This window comes from Pseudorca crassidens, chromosome 8 (assembly GCF_039906515.1).
Source record: "Pseudorca crassidens isolate mPseCra1 chromosome 8, mPseCra1.hap1, whole genome shotgun sequence".
Classification (NCBI taxonomy): domain Eukaryota; kingdom Metazoa; phylum Chordata; class Mammalia; order Artiodactyla; family Delphinidae; genus Pseudorca; species Pseudorca crassidens.
In genome coordinates, this window is record NC_090303.1 from 37,670,272 (window position 1) to 37,690,723 (window position 20,452).

Sequence of the window (20,452 nt, forward strand, 5' to 3'; positions counted from 1 at the left end):
CTAAAAGGAATGATTGATGGTGATCCACTATATCAATTTCATAACCCACTAATGAGTCACAAGAGGCAGTTTTAAAAATGGTGCCATAAACCACCACCAATGTCAGATATGAATGTTTTCTTAAAGAATATCCAGGTTATATGCATATATGAAGAAAAAACAGATTGGGAAACAGCTAATCTTTCTGATTTCTTAACTGTTATGAATCACATCAAATAATAACTAAACTAGTTATGTAATTAAGTTGCAAACAGGCTTTTCCATGGACATTAGTATATTTTCTTTAAAATCCAAAAATACTTAAGTTAGGCTTTGTGTCAGTAGCCAGATTCCACCACTTTAGCTATCTGGACTTAAATCTTCCTACGAACTTTATCTTCTAGCATGAAGTCATCTCTATGCCATCCATTACACAATGCCAGAGTTATCTTCTGAAGTATAGATTGGAGCATACACGTTCCCCTTAACAAAAACATTTAGTGGCTTCTGTAGTGTGTATGACGTAATTTAAGCTTCAGTCTATATAACAGTGCAGACGGGGCCATTCAACCATCAGTCTTGGCATCACCTGGGAGCTTGTTAGAAATGAAATACATGGGCCCCACTCTGACGTACTGAATCAGATTATATGGGAAGGAGGCCCATCAATGTTATGACAGCTTATGAAGATCTTCAGGTGATTCTTATGCACATTAGAATTTAAGAACTACTGATACATAAGAGTAGTTAGCATTCAAGTGTACTTACAAACTTCTCAAATCATATTGGATGTTCTTGCCACTCAAATATGCTGAATGCCTTATTACTCCATTTATTCACTAGACACTCAGTAACATTAAACCAAACACGCTCACCTCCTTCAAGGCCTGCCAACCTACTGTCTACATTACGTCTAGCTTTTCTTCTCTGTGTTCCCTCCACAATGGTCCACCCATCCGGAACCTACACTTTCTTTAGGTTAGCTTAAATACCATTTCCTTCAGGAAAGCTTCCATAATCCATACAAGTCGGAATTAAAGGGAGAAGCCATAGTATTTTGCTCATACCTTTACATATCACCTCATTCATTTCATAGTTGTCATATACCTTCCAGTATCCATAACTAATTTGATGGTAAATATTCTCTTGTCTGGCCCTGTCCAAACCCTATCTGCCCCTTACCCTAAAGTTTCGTATATATATGAGTTCTTTATAAGTGGAAGAAGAAACACAAAATCCATGAATCACATATACCCTTAAGGAAATTATAATGCAGTAGATTTTTAAAAGTATAAAAATATATTAGCTGCAAACATATACTTTTTTATTCTATAGCATATGTATTTTAATTACATTTTATATATACAAACTATCACTTGTGTCCCTAAGTATAAGATAAATTAAATGTAGAAAATTAATTTTCCAAAAAATTTTTTTAATGACCTAAGAAAAATATATTTACCTGCTGAAACCCCAGGTAATCTTGTATAGTAGAAGAAGCATAAAAGACCAAAGCATCTGTAGTGACAACCAGTACAAAGCCATTCAGTGCCTACAAGGAAAAAAGTTACAAGATTAGTGATGTGACTAAATAAAAATATTATCATCCATAAATACTGACTTCAGTTAAGGCTGTTACTTTTATTGATGAAAAAATCTTTAAAATGGTTAATATTATCACACTCCACAAATGCAGAAACACCACATACCCCAGTAGTGAGAACAATCTATTCACACCTTTTGATTCTGCCAAAGAAAAGCTTAGAAGTAATTTAATACTCAATCACAATAACTTTAATATTTATTTCTTCTTCTTCCTCATGCTTTAGATTCTGTTTTAAATATACTGTACATGTTTTTTAAATATAATTGTATACACATCATTTACTGTAATCTGTCACACTGCTTTTAAAGGAAGATAGTGTGTAAAGATGTTTATTAGAACCGTAAAAAAATTTGATAGAAGAAAAGCTCTGTGCAAAGATAGTTTAAGCACTGACACAGTTTGAAATGTGGATGCTCTCAAAGTATTATAAAACTTTTAAAAACTTTTTATTAGAAAAGGAATACACAAATGGACTCTACATAAAATACACATGTAGAACGAATACATGTTAAGACAAGTACACAGCAAATATAGTCCATTTAAATTTAATATAATTACTAATATATTTAGGTTTAAAGCTATCATTTTATAGATGTTATTTTTATCTGTTCCACTTATACTATGCTGCTTTTTTCTTTCCATTTTGCCTGCTTTGGGCCAATTATTTTTTATTACTCCTTCTTTCTTTTAGTTTAGAAGTTATCCTCTCTTTTTCTATTCTTTTAGTGGTGGTTCAAGTCCAATGTTAACATCTCTATAGTCTAAGGTAATAAAAGTATTTAGATCAACTTAAACATTAATCGTGATCACATATTTTAATTCTAAAGCCCTCCTTATTTCCTGCTTGAGTTTAATTCAGTACTTGTTTTACTCTATGCTATGTGATCATTGTTAAACCCTCCTGAGACACTCTTCTTCATGTAAAATGAGACGTGGAATGGTTTAGTTTAAGAACCACACAGTTTGGAGTCAGAATTTGGACTGGATTCTTCTGTTTCTTACTAACTGTGTGGTTTTATTAAGTTATTTACCCCTTTAAGCTTTAGTGTCATTGTTTGAAAAACAGGCACTGTACAGTGCCTGGTACAGAGCTGGCGCTCAATTCACGTAAGGCACCATTACTATAATATGAGGTTGTGGAAATGAGCAGATAAAGATTTACATGATCATGCTTTGTGAACTATAGAGAGATACATAAATGACAGCAAGTAGTTCATTCAACACTTAATGAAATATTGCATACCAAAGAGGATGCATGCTAAGTACTGAGATTCAAAACTGAAGAAGGTACTGCGCCTGTGCTTATGATGCTCACACAGTCTTGTGGATACCCTCAGTGTTAGAAGAGGTAAAAGAAATATGGTGACTGTCTTCCTTTTCCCTCAAAGTCCTTTCACCTTCAAGATCCCTGGTCTATAATATACTTCTGAGAACTTAATTATGCAGACAACAAACAGCACCTACTATTTAACAGCCACTCTTCTAAATGCTTTTTTTTTTAACGTATTCAAGTACTTTAATTCCCTCAGCAATCCACTGAAGTAGGTGTCATATTCCAGTTTTTAAATCGAGGAAACTGAGGTAAAGAGCTGCACAGTAACTTGCCCACGGCCATACAGCTAGGAAAAAGCTGAGCCAGAAGGTAAACTTTGTCTAGCTCTAAAGCCTGCACACTTAACATTATATCACGATCTACTGCTTTTAAGTGTTACTGATCACCAACTGTTGCATGCCTATAACTCATGTAATCACAACTGGGATCTAAGATCCTTGACTTTAGATATTATGCCTTATAAAACCTGGCAATTTCCCCAGGATGAAAAATGGCGAAGGCACCCACCAAGAACTTAAATGTTTAATGATTAACACCCCCCAAATTGAGTATTCTTAAGTTTTAGCTGGCAGTAATAGTATATATCCATTACTGCATTTTTTTATCTTGCAGATGTCTTCCTTCTAGAAAATAGTATCCATTGATCATATGCATATTATTTTGTAGAATATGTTTTTCGAACAGTGGAACGAATTTAGTACTGTACAATAAGCTCATTAGTGCATGCCAGGTGACACAAAGATAATTTAGGGTATGACAGATAAGCACTTTTAGACAAACGTTAATTGTCAGAAATAAAACAAAAAGCCTCTTAAAAGAATATATACATACCAATCTTAAAAGAATATATACATACCAATTATATGGATATTAAATGATCTTAAATACCATGTGGAGCAAGGTTATTACTTGTGCTGAATTATTTATCTTAGTAAACTAAAAGAAGGAATTAATTTGGTAATTACATATTAATAAAAGAGATTATTATTCTTTGGTCTAAGTCACAACTATCTCTCTATCTGAAAATCATGTTGAGCTTCACTTACTATTTAATAAGAGAAATAAACTGCAATTAGTACTGTTATTTATAATTTCAACTGCTGTTATCTCAAAAATGAAGCTACAGATATTAATAAGCACAGTATTAAGTAGCAATGGATAGAACATATTTAAATATAAGAAAATAAACAAGTAAAGCAAATAACAGATAATGAAATGATACAAAAAGTTATTTTATTGTTTTATTTTTATTCCTCATAAAACAGTAACAAATTTAAGCTAATCAAGAAAATAAATATTTTAAACTTTCATTAAACATCTTGTAACATTTTCTTCATGTGCCTCCTTTGTTAAAACCAAAGGAAAAGATTTCGTTTCAAAAGTTTCAAGCCAAATGGTATACTGTACCTCTGGAAACATCCTCTGCCTCTAAGTGATAACTAGGGGATAACCACACGTTGGAAATATAAAGTAAGATACCATCATGGCAACTGTGTATAATGAAAGATGCCATTTTCACATATCTACAATGTGTTCATCTGCTCCATAAGTGATAAGAGGTATGGCCCTAAGCAAATTGTATAGTGTCTGATGCTTCCTACTAGAGAGGAAGCATCACATACTATACAAATGGCATCCAACAGAATTAATGACAAGACCACTTATTTTAAATACCTAAATATTTCCAATCTTCAGAAAATTAAAAAGGTAACACTAGTTTTGCAACAGTATATTTTTATTCTGGGTCCTTGACATAGGATATGTTTACAATTTGTCTGAACATTCTAGGGGAAAAATAAAAATCATGGGCCCAGATATCACTGATGAACATAGATGCGAAAATCCTCAACAAAATACTAGCAAACACAATCCAACAGCACATTAAAAGGGTCATATACTATGATCAAGTGGGATTTATCCCAGGAATGCAAGGATTCTTCAGTATATGCAAATCAATGAATGTGATAAACCATATTAACAAACTGAAGGATAAAAACCATATGATCATCTCAATAGATGCAGAAAAAGCTTTCGACAAAATTCAACACCATTTATGATAAAAACCCTCCAGAAAGTAGGCACAGGAGGAACTTACCTCAACATAATAAAGGCCATATATGACAAACCCACAGCCAACATCGTTCTCAATGCTGAAAAGCTGAAAGCATTTCCACTAAGATCAGGAACAAGACAAGGCTGCCCACTCTCACCACTCTTATTCAACACAGTTTTGGAAGGTTTAGCCACAGAAATCAGACAAGAAAAAGAAATATAAAAGGAATCCCAATCGGAAAAGAAGAAGTAAAACTGTCACTGTTTGCAGATGACATGATACTATACATAGAGAATCCTAATGATGCTACCAGAAAACTGCTAGAGCTAATCAATGAATTTGGTAAAATAGCAGGATACAAAATTAATGCACAGAAATCTCTTGCATTCCTATACACTAATTGTGAAAAATCTGAAAGAGAAATTAAGGAAACACTCCCATTTACCACTGCAACAAAAAGAATAAAATACCTAGGAATAAACCTACCTAAGGAGACAAAGGACCTGTATGCAGAAAACTATAAGATACTGATGAAAGAAATTAAAAATGAAACAAACAGATGGAGAGATATACCATGTGCTTGGATTGGAAGAATCAACATTGTGAAAATGACTATACTATACTATGCAAAGCAATCTACAGATTCAATGCAATTCCTATCAAACTACCAACAGCATTTTTCACAGAACTAGAACAAAAAATTTCACAATTTGTATGGAAACACAAAAGACCCCAAATAGCCAAAGCAATATTGAGAAAGAAAAATGGAGCTGGAGGAATCAGGCTCCCAGACTTCAGACTATATTACAAAGCTACAGTCATCAAGACAGTACGGTACTGGCAAAAAAACAGAAATATAGATCAATGGAACAGGATAGAAAGCCCAGAAATAAACCCACGTACATATGGTCACCTTATTTTTGATAAAGGCGGCAAGAATATACAGTAGAGAAAAGACAGCCTCTTCAATAAGTGGTGCTGGGAAAACTGGACAGCTACATGTAAAAGGATGAAATTAGTACACTCCCTAACACCATGCACAAAAATAAATTCAAAATGGATTAAAGTCCTAACTGTAAGGCCAGACACTATAAAACTGTTAGAGGAAAACATAGGCAGAACACTCTATGACATAAATCACAGCAAGATCCTTTTTGACCCACCTGCTAGAGAAATGGAAATAAAAAACAAAAATAAACAAATGGGACCTAATGAAACTTAAAGCTTTTGCACAGCAAAGGAAACCATAAACAAGACGAAAAGACACCCCTCAGAATGGTAGAAAATACTTGCAAACGAAGCAACTGACAAAGGATTAATCTCCAAAATTAACAAGCAGCTCATGCAGCTCAGTATCAAAAAGAACAAACAACCCAATCCAAAAATGGGCAGAAGACCTAAATAGACATTTCTCCGAAGAATATATACAGAATGCCAACAAACACATGAAAGGATGCTCAACGTCACTAATCGTTAGAGAAATGCAAATCAAAACTACAATGAGGTATCACCTCACACCAGTCAGAATGGCCATCATCAAAAACCTACAAACAATAAATGCTGGAGAGGGTGTGGAGAAAAGGGAACGCTCTTGCACTGTTGGTGGGAATATAAATTGATACAGCCTCTATGGAGAACAGTATGGAGGTTCCTTAGAAAACTAAAAATAGAACTACTATACGACCCAGCAGTCCCACTCCTGGGCATATACCCTGAGAAAACTATAATTCAAAAAGAGTCACGTACCACAATGTTCACTGCAGCACTATTTTCAATAGCCAGGAGATGGAAGCAAACGAAGTGTCCATCAACAGACGAATGGATAAAGAACATGTGGCATATATATACAATGGAATATTACTCAGCCATAAAAAGAAACGAAATTGAGTTATTTCCAGTGAGCTGGATGGACCTAGAGACTGTCATACAGAGTGAAGTAAGTCAGAAAGAGGAAAACAAATATCGTATGCTAACACATATATATGGAATCTAAAAAGAAAAAAAAATGGCTCTGAAGAACACAGGGGCAGGACAGGAATAAAGACACAGACGTAGAGAACGGACTTGAGGACACAGGGAGGGGAAAGGGTAAGCTGGGATGAAGTGAGAGTGGCATGGACATATATACACTACCAAATGTAAAATAGATAGCTAGTGGAAAGCAGCTGCATAGCACAGGGAGATCAGCTCGGTGCTTTGTGACCATCTAGAGTTGTGGAATAGGGAGGGAGACGCACGGAGGAGGGGATATGGGGATATATGTATACGTATAGCTGATTCACGTTGTTATACAGCGGGAACTAACACACCATTGTAAAGCAATTATACTCCAATAAAGATGTTAAAAAATAATCACTGGCCCATAATTTAAAGCAGTTTAACAAGTGTTAAGCATGCCACATTTGTCTATTTTCACTTGAGATAAAGAACTTCCTTATTACTTTACTACATAAACTAAGATGCATGTTTAATCACATTCAGCAGCAATTATTAGAATGCTTCCTGTGACCTGAATAAGGGGTCTTTACGTTTCAGCTAATATACATAAAAATCCTCAGCTAGAGGCAGGAGGAGGACAACTCACGGTTGAATATATTTAATTTTTTCTAACATAATGGAAGCAAAAGTTAATTTTCGGTATCAGGGATATGAACACAATTACAAAATTATAATAAAATCTTATAAATTGTTAGGTTACACTTAAGCATTTACTGAATGAATGGAGTTACTGAAACTTATGGCTACTTTTTGTCACAATGACAAATTAAGTTCTCTACTCAGTTCACTGGGTAGAATTGAAAATTATTATGTAATAGTAATAGCGCAGATTATAGCACACATCTTTTCTGTTTTATTTTATTTAACTAGTTTCTTTTTTTTTTTACCATCTTTTTAATTGAAGTATAGTTAATTTACAGTGTTGAGAGTTAGTTTCAGGTGTACCACAAAGTGATGTAGTTATACATATATATATATTCTTTATAGCACACATCTTCATTCTATCTTTCTTTAATAAGATAAATACCTGAGAATTTTAACTGAGAATCGAGCATTGTATCAGATCCAAAAGAAAGAAAAATTGGAAAAGATTTAAAATACTTTTATAGACAAATCTACTAGAAACTCTCCAAGTTCTAGCGCATGACAATAGGGCTGACGGTTGTTGAAAAAAATCTGTAGCAAGGTGATAAGTCACACACAGCTGCTAAAAGAAAATATAATTATAAGAACACATTGAAAAAAATAAAGTTCAGGTTAAGAACAATTTCAAACTATTTAACAAATACAATTATTTTAATGGAGCTATATTCCTCAAAACATATACATAAATCCAGTGTCTTAAATGAGAACCTTTAAAATAATCTAGGAGTTCTTGCTATTTAAAGAAATGCAACATGGAAAGTGATAACTAGACTTCTAATAAATATGCTTCATAAAATTCCATTTTTTCATGTACAATACTAACATTATACCGCTATTGTACTTCAGATGAAAGTGGTATGAAACGCTGGGTGAGTCCTAAATAAACTGGGGATAATTAAAATGCTGTTAATTAATTCTCCATTTATAACTGTCCTAATGAAAACGAACTATATTTACTACAATTTACCTGCAGTAAGAATTCTCCTTCCTGCAAGTTCAGGCCTTCTCTGAATTTTGTTCTACAGTTGTCCTGGACTCCATTTCTGTCAGCTGGAGTGGACTTTAATGCAACTATGAAAAAAAGGGAAAAACAATGATATAGTATAGGTGGTTTTTAAAATAAGCAGTTTCAAAGAGCTATAATAAAAAACCTCTGTACACCAAACACAGAGATAATTTGAAAAATTGGTATCTACTGGTACTACAGTAACTAAGTGAACAATCCTTTGCCAATGGGTGGTTTCCAGTCAGCTGACAGATTCTGGTGTTTTTTTTTTTTTTTTGGCTGCTTTGGGTCTTCATTGCTGCGAGGGCTTTCTTTAGTTGTGGCGAGCGGGGGCTACTCTTCGTTGGTGTGCGGGCTTCTCATTGCGGTGGTTTCTCTTGTTGCTAAGCATGGGATCTAAGCGCGGGCTTCAGTAGTTGTGGCTCGCAGGCTCTAGGGTGCAGGCTCAGTAGTTGTGGCGCACAGGCTTAGTTGCTCCGCAGCATGTGGGATCTTCCCGGACCAGAGATGGAACCCGTGTCCCCTGCGTTGGCAGGCAGATTCTTAACCACTGCTCCACCAGGGAAGTCCCTGACAGATTCTTAAAGATAATTTTTGATGAGTTCACTATATGATTTTTGGCATATTACTTAAGGAGTTTCAAAGAATTGCCACGACATTGCTATAAACACTCCTGCAGTTCTTATCTATTTAGGAGAATAAGGTTCCTCACAACCTAACCTATAAAAATATTTTTAGTATGTCTCTACATATTTATCTTAACATCTGTGAACTACTGGGTGGTGAGAAGAATCAACCAAATGCCTTATTAAGAAATATATGTCCATTGAGGTTAGGATCCTCTTGTCTAGTTTTAAGGTAAAAAAAACTGTTAGTAGTATTATTAAGTTCATATTAAATTTATAGGTCAATTCATGGAGAATTAATGTCTTTATGATGTTGAATCAATCTGAGAACATGTATGTTTTCCCATTTGTTCAAGTCTGTATTTTTTGTCCCACTAGAATGTTTTGAAGTTTTCCACAAAAAAGTATTTTTATGTCTATTCCTAGGTACTACTACACCTTGTAATGTGGCTTCTCTTTCATTATCATCTTCTAGTTGCTTATGGATTGCATATGTGAACGGGAGTCTGACAGGATGGTGGGATGCTTACTATAGAGGGTACCACGCAGTAATGCTGCATCTCCCCACCTTCCCATCTCTCTCCACATCGTGTGTGTGTGCATGCATTTATAGTCTGGGAGGCAGCACAGCTGAATAGAAATAATAATTGTTACCATTTACTTATTTAGCATTTTTCCAAGCACTCTCAAATGTCTTCTCAGTTAAAACATGTGGATGGACATTGGTATCTGACAGAGCTGAGTTCAAATCTCAGCTCTGCCTTTTCCTAAATGTGTGAGCTTTCTGAGCCTGTCTCCTAATATGTAAAGTGGTAATTGAAAAAGCAAACAAACAAACAAAAACACCCTGCAGGGCCGTTGTGAAGAATAATTAGAATATATGTGAAGTTCCTGACGTAGAGCAGCTCAATATTAGTTGGTAGCTTTAATTATTAGCAGTATTTCCTAAAGCTCATAGATTGCCCTGTTATAAAGTTGAAACTTGTAGACACACTATTACACCATCTTTCTATTTTTCTGATCTTTTTTTAACCTGTGATATTTAAAATAAGAGAAACCATTAAGCCAAACCAACTGTGACGTTCCTTTTAAGATTTCTTATTTCATTGGATTTTTAAGCGCTAAGGATAATCTGGCTCAGTGATAAGCTGGAGATATATTAATAACCAGATTTTTCTCTCAGTTTGAGCAAAGCATCACATATAAAACATTTTCATGTGTGAAGCATATTTTCTGGTAAACCAGCAGTGCATGTGTCACACTGGACTCTTATGCCAAGTCCTTGCCTTTGCAGAACTTGAAGCATATCTCTTTGAAAGAAGAAGCCAAAAACCTGGCCTCTGAATATAACAATTCCAAAAGGCCACAGAACAGATTTCTTTAGGCCAAAATATAGTTTGAGGTAAACTAACTGATCTAACAGTTAACCAAGACCAAAGGAAAGGCTTAATCTTTTCTCGTTGAAAGGTAAAGGACAGATTTGTTGTTCCTTGCTTTCCAGTGGCCACATTTGCTTGAACGCATTAAAACCTCACAATGTAAGGGTTAACTACACTCTCCTACTTTTCCAAAAGCTCCAGTACGAGGCACAATTTAAGAGTTATACCAAATATCAATAAGATTTGCTATTAGAAAGAAAACAACAAAACCCAAACCCCGACATTATGAAAGAAGCAAAGTCATCCTAAAAATGGATAGATATTGTGTCAAATTTACAATGCCTAAATTTTCTTATTAGGAATCTTTTAAAGTTAACTTTTAATCAGTGGAATGATGTCAGTTCCCACTAGAGTTATTGGACCACTGAGAAGCTGAATAAGAAATGAAAGAGGCCATTCATCTCAGTAACTTACAATTTGTTTCTGGTCTTGTATTGGGGATATTAGCCAATGTAATTAGACATTAGACAGACTCTGCCTTTAAGTAGGGCATATAAGCTATGGAAATGAAGAACTAGAAAAGAATGTCAAAAATATTGGTAAAGAATGTCAAAAACATTAAGTACCAGGATGGAATTTAATTAAAGTATCAGAGGAACTTGAAAAAGAATAAATTCTTTCTAAACAACAATGCTTACAATTCTAAATGTTAGAGGGACAATGTTTAATACGTATGTATAACTACTGCTTAAGTAGGAAAAGTGGTAAATGCATTTGGGGGAAGGACCACTGGAGGGTTCTTCCAAAAACAAGCAAACAAGTATTTCTGTTGCTCTCTTGTTTAAGCCTAATAATTAATCAGTTAAGAATTCAAGTAAATATTGTGCGAAGATGAGTCGAGGAAGGGTGCACTTCCTTCCCATTCTCATCTAAAAAATACTAATATGACTTTTTAGAAAACTTATTTTATGTCCTAGCCACCTGACCCAAACTATGTAATTTTTGCCTTTCCATGAAGTTTGTCCTCTACTTCTTGATCTCATACCTACCACCTCTCCCTTCTTAAAGTTACTGGAAGATGTATTAATTAATACTACTCACTTTCACATATACATTTCTTGCCCTGGTCAGAAAGCAATAAAAGAGTAAGAAGATGATGTGGGGATATGACTTCCTACCATCTGAGTGGCCTTAAATAATTTCCTTCATAATAATATGTGATACTTAGAGCCCACACTGTATGCCAGGCAGTCTCCATGTATTACGTCTTGTTTATTTAATCTTCATAAGAGTTCTATGGAACTGGCCTTACTGTCCTTTCAGTAGATTAGGAAACTGAGACTTAAGGAGGTTAGGAAACTTTCCCAAGGTTCTAGCTTTAAGTGGTAGAGCCTAGATAAGAACCCAGGTAGCCTAATCCTAATTGCATGAGCTATTATTAATCACCTACCAGACTTCTCTCCCATGCTAACCACCTTTGACCTTTAGTTTCCTCATCTTTAAATTAGGACAGTGATACCTCTGGAGACAAATTCTTGTGAGAGCTAAAATAACATGTAGAGTACCTGGGTTAATGCCTGAATCTATAACTGATAGTCAAGGATGGAGAAAATGGGCTATATGCTGAGTTTACACACCCTCAAACCATTATGGAAGCTGACACTAAAAGTTGCAAACTAGGGATAATTGAGTGTTTTCTCATCTCTAAACAGGGAGCATTAAAGAGTGTCTAACAGGACTGCTATGATGACTGTGCAACATAAATCTGAAGGTACTTCAAACATGTAAATTGTTATAAAAATTATATGCATCATCAGATACAGAAGACACTTTAATCATTACACCCCTGGAATTAAATACATGGCAGTTCATAGAAACAAAATATAATATCTGAAAATAAGTCATAAGCCAGTTCTGCTACTCGAGAAACACTGGCCGTACTGAAGAGACATTTGTTAAAATCCTCCCCACATGTGCAAAGTGTAAGGCTTACACCTTCCAAAGTGTAAGGCTCTGACTTTCAGCATTCAGCGGAATATTAAGATAATAAACCGTCAAAATATTTCAACTATTTGTTCTTTGAGAGATCAATGATGCAATTAAACAAGAATTTAATTGATAATGGAATTTAGAGTGTAAATATATCACAGCATTATCAGATTATAATATTACCCATATAATTATTACCAACTGATTCAAGTCTTTTTCCCACATGCATTTAATCATATCCGTGTTTCCTAATACGGCACTTTCCTTCCTTATACATCTAAGCTCAGATTTCCATTTCTCCCTACAAGCCAAATATTTCCTCTTCAAAAAACATGCTCTGAATTTCTCAAGAGAGAAATTCACGGGGAACAAATATTGGCATGTGGTAAACTATACTTTGTATTTTGTTACTGTAGTTGGCATTTAAACAGAAAGATGACATGGTAAATGTCTTGCCAGGAAAAAGCATAAGGCTTTTTAATCTCTAATTGTTGACATAAATTCAATTTATTTTACAATAATGTTTATCATCCCCCTTTATTACTTCTGGTAGGAAAAGTTAAATTCCATTCCCACATTCGTATAAGCATAAAAGAGAGCAAAGCTATCACCTATTATGAAATTCAACCAACTGCATCTATAAATTAGAAAGGGTTAAGTAATGTAGTATTTCTTGAATATACGGAAAACATCCCCAGTCTAGTATGGATGAGTATTTACAAATAATTTCCAATCATATATAAGTGTACCTGAAGTGAGTTCCTTCTAGATCCTTTGAGGTAATAGATAGATATTTCACTTCAGTAACATCAAGTTTGTTTGTTTGTTTGGTAAATGAAGCATTGTCCTTTTGAGGGAAAGAAGGAAGAAACCGAAAATTTTTTTAAAAAACTATGTTATATTCTAAGTTTTCAGGAGACAAAGATTAGGTGTACACAGTTCAGTGCTTTCTGATGATATTCACAGATTTTTTTCTGCCTATAAGTTTCTACTCACCAAGGCAGAAAAAAAGTAAATTCGGGTTTTAAAAAGGCACATGTTAGTTTATATCTTTATGAATGAATGTAGGTTGCATAACTGGCAGTTACTGTCTTTTTAGCAAATCTAAAGAAACACATCATTCTAAAGCTGCAAAAATCCTTAAAAGTTAGATCTATTCTCACTCTCGATTAAGTGGAAACTAACTTCCAAAGATGTTACTCAACATTTTTCCAGTTTTACGTTTAGTTACATGCAATTCTACTGTAACGATATGTTAGGTCTCTGAATTAATGAAACCAACTAGAGCAATTAATTTACCTTTTCAGTGGGGAATGAGTTGCATTTAGCTTTCCACATAAACAAGAGTGGAATTAAAACTGCATTCTAAGTAGGAAAATTTAATCAGCCAGAGCAGTGATTCTCAAACTTTCATAGACATTAGAATCATCTGGAAGGCTACTGAAACACATTGCTGGACTCCACCCTCTAGAATTTCTGACTCAGTAGGTCTAGGATGGGGCCCCACAGTCTGCATTACTAACAAGTTCCCAAGTGATGCTGAGGGGCAGGTATCACATTTTGAGAACTAGTGACTTAGAAAATCAGGATTTAGGAAATAACTCACAAATGTTCTGGATCTCATTCCTTCATACTTTCTAAAATTATCTTTCCTCTGCTTAAAGAGTTCATTATTAATATGTCTTCAGGAGGTAATTCTAATCCCAATTTTATAAAGATGATAGTAGAACCACATAATTTACTACTGAAACACAGGGCAATAACAAAAAATTCTGTATGTACAGTTGACTTGTGAAAAACATGGGGTTTGAACTGGGCAGGTCCACTTACATGTGGATTCTTTCCAGTAAATAGTACAGCACTACATGATCGTGATTGGTTGAATCCACAGATGCAGAACTTTGGAGATGGAGGAACCATGGATATGGAAAGCCAACTGTAACGTTATATGCCAATTTTCGACTAACCCTTGTGTTGTTCAAGGGTCAACTGTATACAATTTAAATTTTATAACTGTGGTTCACAAAGATCTTACTTTTTAGGATAAACCCACTACACACTTAAAACATCAGGCAGGCAAGCATTCTTACTGTCCATGCTGAGAAGATGAAGACTCTGTGGAACAGTGATGACAAAGGTCTAATCTAAAGCCACAGGGTTAGTAACCGAACTACCCCCATGTCCCCTGCCTGCTGGTGCGCCCCTTACATGACAAAGTCTCCCTCTCCTGGGCCAGGACAAAGAGAGGGAAGCTGCCTCTGTAACACAGAGACTAGACACTTGAAACTAGACACTATCAAAAATGTAGGAGGCAACAGAATATTCTGTAAAACTGACCATGAAGGCACTCCCACATCATGTGGGCAAATTTAAGCCTAGAAGAATTCGATACAGACAATTCTAGGTTCATTAAGTTGATCCAGTTTGACTGTCTCTTCTCTCAACCTCCCACGGCTGACACCTGAATGGCGTTATGTCTTCTATGGACAACCAAGAATCAGAAATTACCACCTCTAGTATTATTATTTTTCTGTAGACTTTAATTTCACTTTAGTTTACACTTTCATATGCAATTTTCTCTTTGCCCCTTTAAGAACTTGACAAATGAAGTCATCTTTGAGCAAACTCATTATCACCATAGCACAGTTTCGTATTCCACACACAGAGATGTGCTTTCCTCTATCTCTGCCCATCCTTGAAGCATTTCATCTTTGGTATTTTCCCTCTTATTCTATATGCTTTCCCCAGGAATATTTTATTCACTTAATAGTTTAAAATACTATTCCAATGACATTATGATGACTCCAAAATCTAAATCTCCAACTACAAACAAATAAATGAATTTGAGCTACTGATTAAAAATGATTGATTAAAAAGTCAAAAAGCTGTAAGAGCAGGATTAAAAAATAACACATAAATTACTAAATAAAAATGATTAGTGGTAATATAAATGTGTTTTATTACAGACCCTCGAGTGATTAATTTTATATTACATGTGAAAATAGTTTCTAAAACACTATAACATGGCAAATGTATATTTCCATTAACCAGATCAGCAAAGACTCACAAAAAGTCAAATAATTTAACTACAAACATTTAAAATCTGTCCTGGGGGAAAAAAAAAAAAAGAGAAAACTGCTGAAAGTTGGCTGGCTTTAATATTCCCCCAATGGTAATCTCTGTTTAAAACAGAAAGCTAAGCTCATAAATTTATGACCAACTGGAACTGTTCATGGCCAAGCAATTAAGGATCAAGGATCCTAGAGTCATATAACACTAGGAAATGATCAAAGAGAAAACCTATTAAAGCAGTAAATTTAAAAGAGACAAGAAAGAAGCAAAATATATAATAAAGGATATAATGAGTGTAGGTTCAGTTTGAAACTCTGTTATATATTTGTCACTGTTTTTAAAAATATACTTGTCAAAGCAAAGGAAAACACTCAGAGATAAAAGTATCCTATGTAAAATATCATAAAATTATTTTTTCACTTTACTTATTCATAGAATTTTACTCTTCTGCTGTAAGTTAGGATATCTGAGGAAAAGAGATTAAATTCCTGATCCAAAGAGGCCATATTATTAACTATAAAAGCCAGGATTTGAATACCACAATACCCTGACTCAATAAGAATGTCCTACCATTCTTTTCATCCATCCATGTTTCAATCTGCATGGATTTGATTATATTAAGTCCATAAATTAAAATTTAAAAGAATCTCTAAATCTTAACAGTTTTAGTTATGGAAGGTATCATGAATGTTAGGAGAGTTTCATGTTTTCAAATGTAAATTCTGGAAAAAAACACATAGCTAAATTACCATCTAAAATGGATAACACCATGGGTTAATGACACTCAACACTATTTGATGATTTCAAATGTGCTGATCTTTTAGGCAAACAAAACCTACTTTGGACATTTCTAGGATTCAGAAATCACAACTGCTGCCATACTGCAAGTTTTGTAAATTACTTGACCCATAGTAATTAAAAAAAAAAAAAAAGCAGATAAAATTAGTACCCAAACCCTGTGAATGTAAAAAGAAAGTGCACAAACGCCTTAAACTTTATAAAACATCAACCCTTAAAAAGGCTTTTTATTTAATTCATTTTTACTGCTTGTTCAAGCTCATTCTTCATATATATACATGCATATATATTTGTTTTTCAAGATAATGCTCTGAAATCCAGAGAAACACACAAGCTGAAGATGAATAAACACAATAGCTCTTTTTTGAAAACCTAATGAACTGGAAATGAACTGTTAAAGTATCTACAAAAGGAAGACCAAGAAAAGAGCACATATAATTTTTAATGTAAAATAAAGTCAAAAAAGATCCATGGTAAACAATGAGGTTGAATAAATTTTAGATCATCACATAAACTCTCACCATCCTCTCCTCTCACAGCATTTTTAGACTTGGTGAATTTAAAATACTCCAATATGTAAAATATTTACACTTAATACATGCTTAAAATAATCACCATTTTATAATGATTCGTGACTCATTGCCCCTACACTGCCTAGTTTTAAAAATAACCAGAGAACTATTCCCTATGACAGTTGCAAATGCAGAACTTTGGAATTAGAAACTCAGATCCTCAAGCTCACCTCTGTCAGGCTTAACGCAGCCCACACAAAAATCACCTTTTTTTTGTTTATAAGTTTTCCTTTCCACAAATTAAATTTGCACATCTCAGTTATAGAGATGTCATGAAGAGTAACTCATGACTGAGATTAATGAAGGATGCAAAAGATTTCACAGTTAATGACTCTATTTTAATGGTATAATAACTACCATGAGTATTTTACAGAATTAACAAACACTGCATGCCCTTGACATTTACTATTACCTCAAAGAAAGAAAACTTTTCTGCCCTTTTTACCTCATTAGGTATCTGTGTCTCAACAAAGAACGTGGATTAGTCATTCTCATCAATTTTGGGGATTACTGTGGAAAAGTAGAATAATTTAAACAATCCTTACATGATGATGAATATTTTTAAAACTGATAATGAAATCTAATTCAAAATTTTTACATGTTGAAATTACTTTTGCTAGGAATAAAACATTACCATACTGATTCAGAGTAGTTAACAAGCACAATGTCCACTGTTTTGACTCTGGCATTAAAAGACACAATATAGGAGGAAACAACCCTTTCCTTTCACATCGACCAATTTCAAAGACTGGGTTATGTATAACCACCCAAATCTAAGTCTCTCTTAATAAACTATGATTGCTCATAGTCATTTAGTAATTTAAACTTATTAAATATTTTCCATCTCAAAGGTAACATGATATGTGAGTCTAAAACTCATTTTATGACTGGGGTCTTCTTTTTATTCTCTACTTTTCTTTTTAAATTAGAAGGGGATAGTTTAATTTTAACAATTTGAAATTTGATGAAAAAGCGTGAACGTGATGTTAAAGATTTTAGGCTTTCAGTCTATATTTCCAAGACCTAAGTCCACACTGACTTGCCAGGTCATAGCTCCACTTCGTCATTTTCTGTCTTCAGGCTCCCCTCAACTTTGATTTAATCTATCAAGATGCAAAATTTGTACTTTACTATGTTTAATTACCAACATGAGAAAATAGCAATTTTGAATTTTTAAAATTTGTTTCCTAAAAATACAAAAGACACTACAGAAGTACTTCAAAGATACATAATTTAGAAAAGTCTTTAAACAGTTAAAATAAGCAGGGAAGAATAGAAGGTAACACAGAAGAACAGTGTTACTGAGGAAACTGAATAGAACTTAAACACCTTCTATAATTTCAATTAATCTATTATTAATATATCATTGTTATTAATCCTTAAACATGTTTAAATGTGTCCATTGTGCAGAAATTAAAAATAAAGTATCACCTTATTCTGGAATTTTTAATCTATCAAATTTACAAAGAGTGATTTTTTTCCTTTAAATCCAGAGACCTATTTGTCCATCCTATCTACGCTGACAAAACTGAAAAACACACCAAGACTGCCAGACGACTGGGAAGTATTAATACAACAGGAACATGCAGCAAAGAAGAAAACGACCATAGGCCCAGGAACAAGATAATGAACACAAAGTGAAGGCAAAGGAGCAAAGCGGATGGCACAAGAACGTAAGGGGCAGTACTGAAAGCACCAAGAAAGGGCACAGTGATACAGTTAGTTCAAAGAAGACTGAATCCTTAAACACTTCTACACGTTTCACTGTATGATCCAGCCAATCAGTTAATTAAAAGCCATGTAAAAAGTTCCTTACTGCTCTGATTCCTTAAAACAAACATTCCTTGCATTTGTACATTTAGAAATAGAGAAGAATATAATTGATAGAACCAATAATTATAATTGGCTATTAACAGAAAGCTTATTTGGAAATAGCAAAATATTAACGTCAAAAACTAAGCCCTAGAGCCATATTTCTAAGTATATAATTTAGAATTTCCACATTGTTTTTCAGATATGTTAATACAATTAAGTTAATAAATAATTACTGAGGGCTCACTCTGGGGCAGGCATTGTCCTAAGTGTTTAAGGTGTAACAGTAAACATATTGATAATATTCTCAAGGACCTTCCATTCTAGTTAGAAAAACAGGCAATAAATGGCATATTTAAGTGCACCAAAAAAGAAGCATATTATGAAAATGAAAATTTTATAATCATTGCTTCATCATCTGTAAAATAAAGAGTGTACAAACTGAAAAACAATTCTCTGAGCTTTACTGTCTAGAATACATATAGTTCAAGAGTTTTCAAGGATTAAATATTCAAAGGTTCCCACTGTTCCTCAGCTGAAACTAAAACTAATAACTAGTGAAACTTCTAATCCTTTTCCCTCCCTTGTAAATGCTCCCTAAATGTTGCATTATAAATATTTAATGTGCACATTTTTAAAGGATTTCACATACAGTATTTGTCACAGTTTCTGAGATACTCGACCTTGAGCTATTAGAGGGCAGAAGCCTTTTTTCCCCTTTTTCTTCTTCATGAATTCAGCACAGTGCACACTATTTAGAATACAGCACAATCTTGAATTACAAAATGTATTAAAAAATGATTTCAGTTTAATTATGTCAAAGAAACACCTTCTAACTTTACCATAATGACTGAGTCTTGTTCAAGTACTTCAAAGTTATATTTTAGAATGTTTTGATTAATTAGAAATGGATAAAGATTAATGTTGTACTTGAAACTTTAGTGCTGCTTTTCAGACAGTCTTAGAAGTATAGTCATGGCTCCAAAGTTTAAGAAGATCCCATCCAAGCTGGATTATTTAAACTCACAATAAATAGATGTATTTTCTTGGAAAAATATCTATTGTTACAGTAAAACTTGAGTTTCCTTTCTAACAAGATTGTATGATTACTCGTTTATATTGTTCTTTCCGCAGGAATTCACACACCCCCTGTTTGCATCCTGTTATTCACTTAGAGCTTCCCTTCACTTCGCTCTACTCTTTCCCTAATAGTGGGAGAGTGGTTTTAACCGCACACAAAAATCCTAATCACTGTCCGCCTGCTCCAAGTCTCCTCATTTGCATTTAGTACTTGTTCAGGTCCTAAGAATTACGTGCAAATTTTATTCTGTGTTTTTTCAAAATATTACATTGCCTTCCTAGATAACTGGTGGTCTGGGGAAGACTTTGGGATTTTTCACACATTATTTCCCTCATCTTCCATCAAACTCCTTTCCTGTACTGAACAACCCTACAAAACTGCTTAGAATACACACTACCCTGAAATCACACTTACAGTCTTTCTAAAACTTTGTACATTTGGATTTGTCTTTCTAAAGGCAAAGAAAAATTTATTTTTAATAATTCAGGACATAATCAAAACCA

The 20,452-nt window shown here is 34.1% G+C and overlaps 1 protein-coding gene and 1 long non-coding RNA gene across 3 annotated transcripts in view; one reads left to right on the top strand and one right to left on the bottom strand.

Annotated features, from left to right (window-relative positions):
• Positions 1–19,845, top strand: part of LOC137228993 (uncharacterized) — a 359,733-nt gene extending 339,888 nt beyond the window's left edge. For both annotated transcript variants that reach the window (XR_010945481.1, XR_010945482.1), the window contains exon 7: positions 18,550–19,845. This is a non-coding gene — a long non-coding RNA (uncharacterized lncRNA). The remainder of the gene's footprint in view (positions 1–18,549) is intronic.
• The window catches only part of AHR (aryl hydrocarbon receptor), a 48,762-nt gene that overhangs the window by 13,090 nt on the left and 15,220 nt on the right, over positions 1–20,452 (bottom strand). Inside the window, exons 3-4 of the mRNA XM_067746222.1 lie at positions 8,582–8,685; positions 1,442–1,531 (exon numbers count right to left, since the gene is read on the bottom strand). Coding sequence (XP_067602323.1) covers positions 1,442–1,531; positions 8,582–8,685 — 194 coding nt within the window. The remainder of the gene's footprint in view (positions 1–1,441; positions 1,532–8,581; positions 8,686–20,452) is intronic.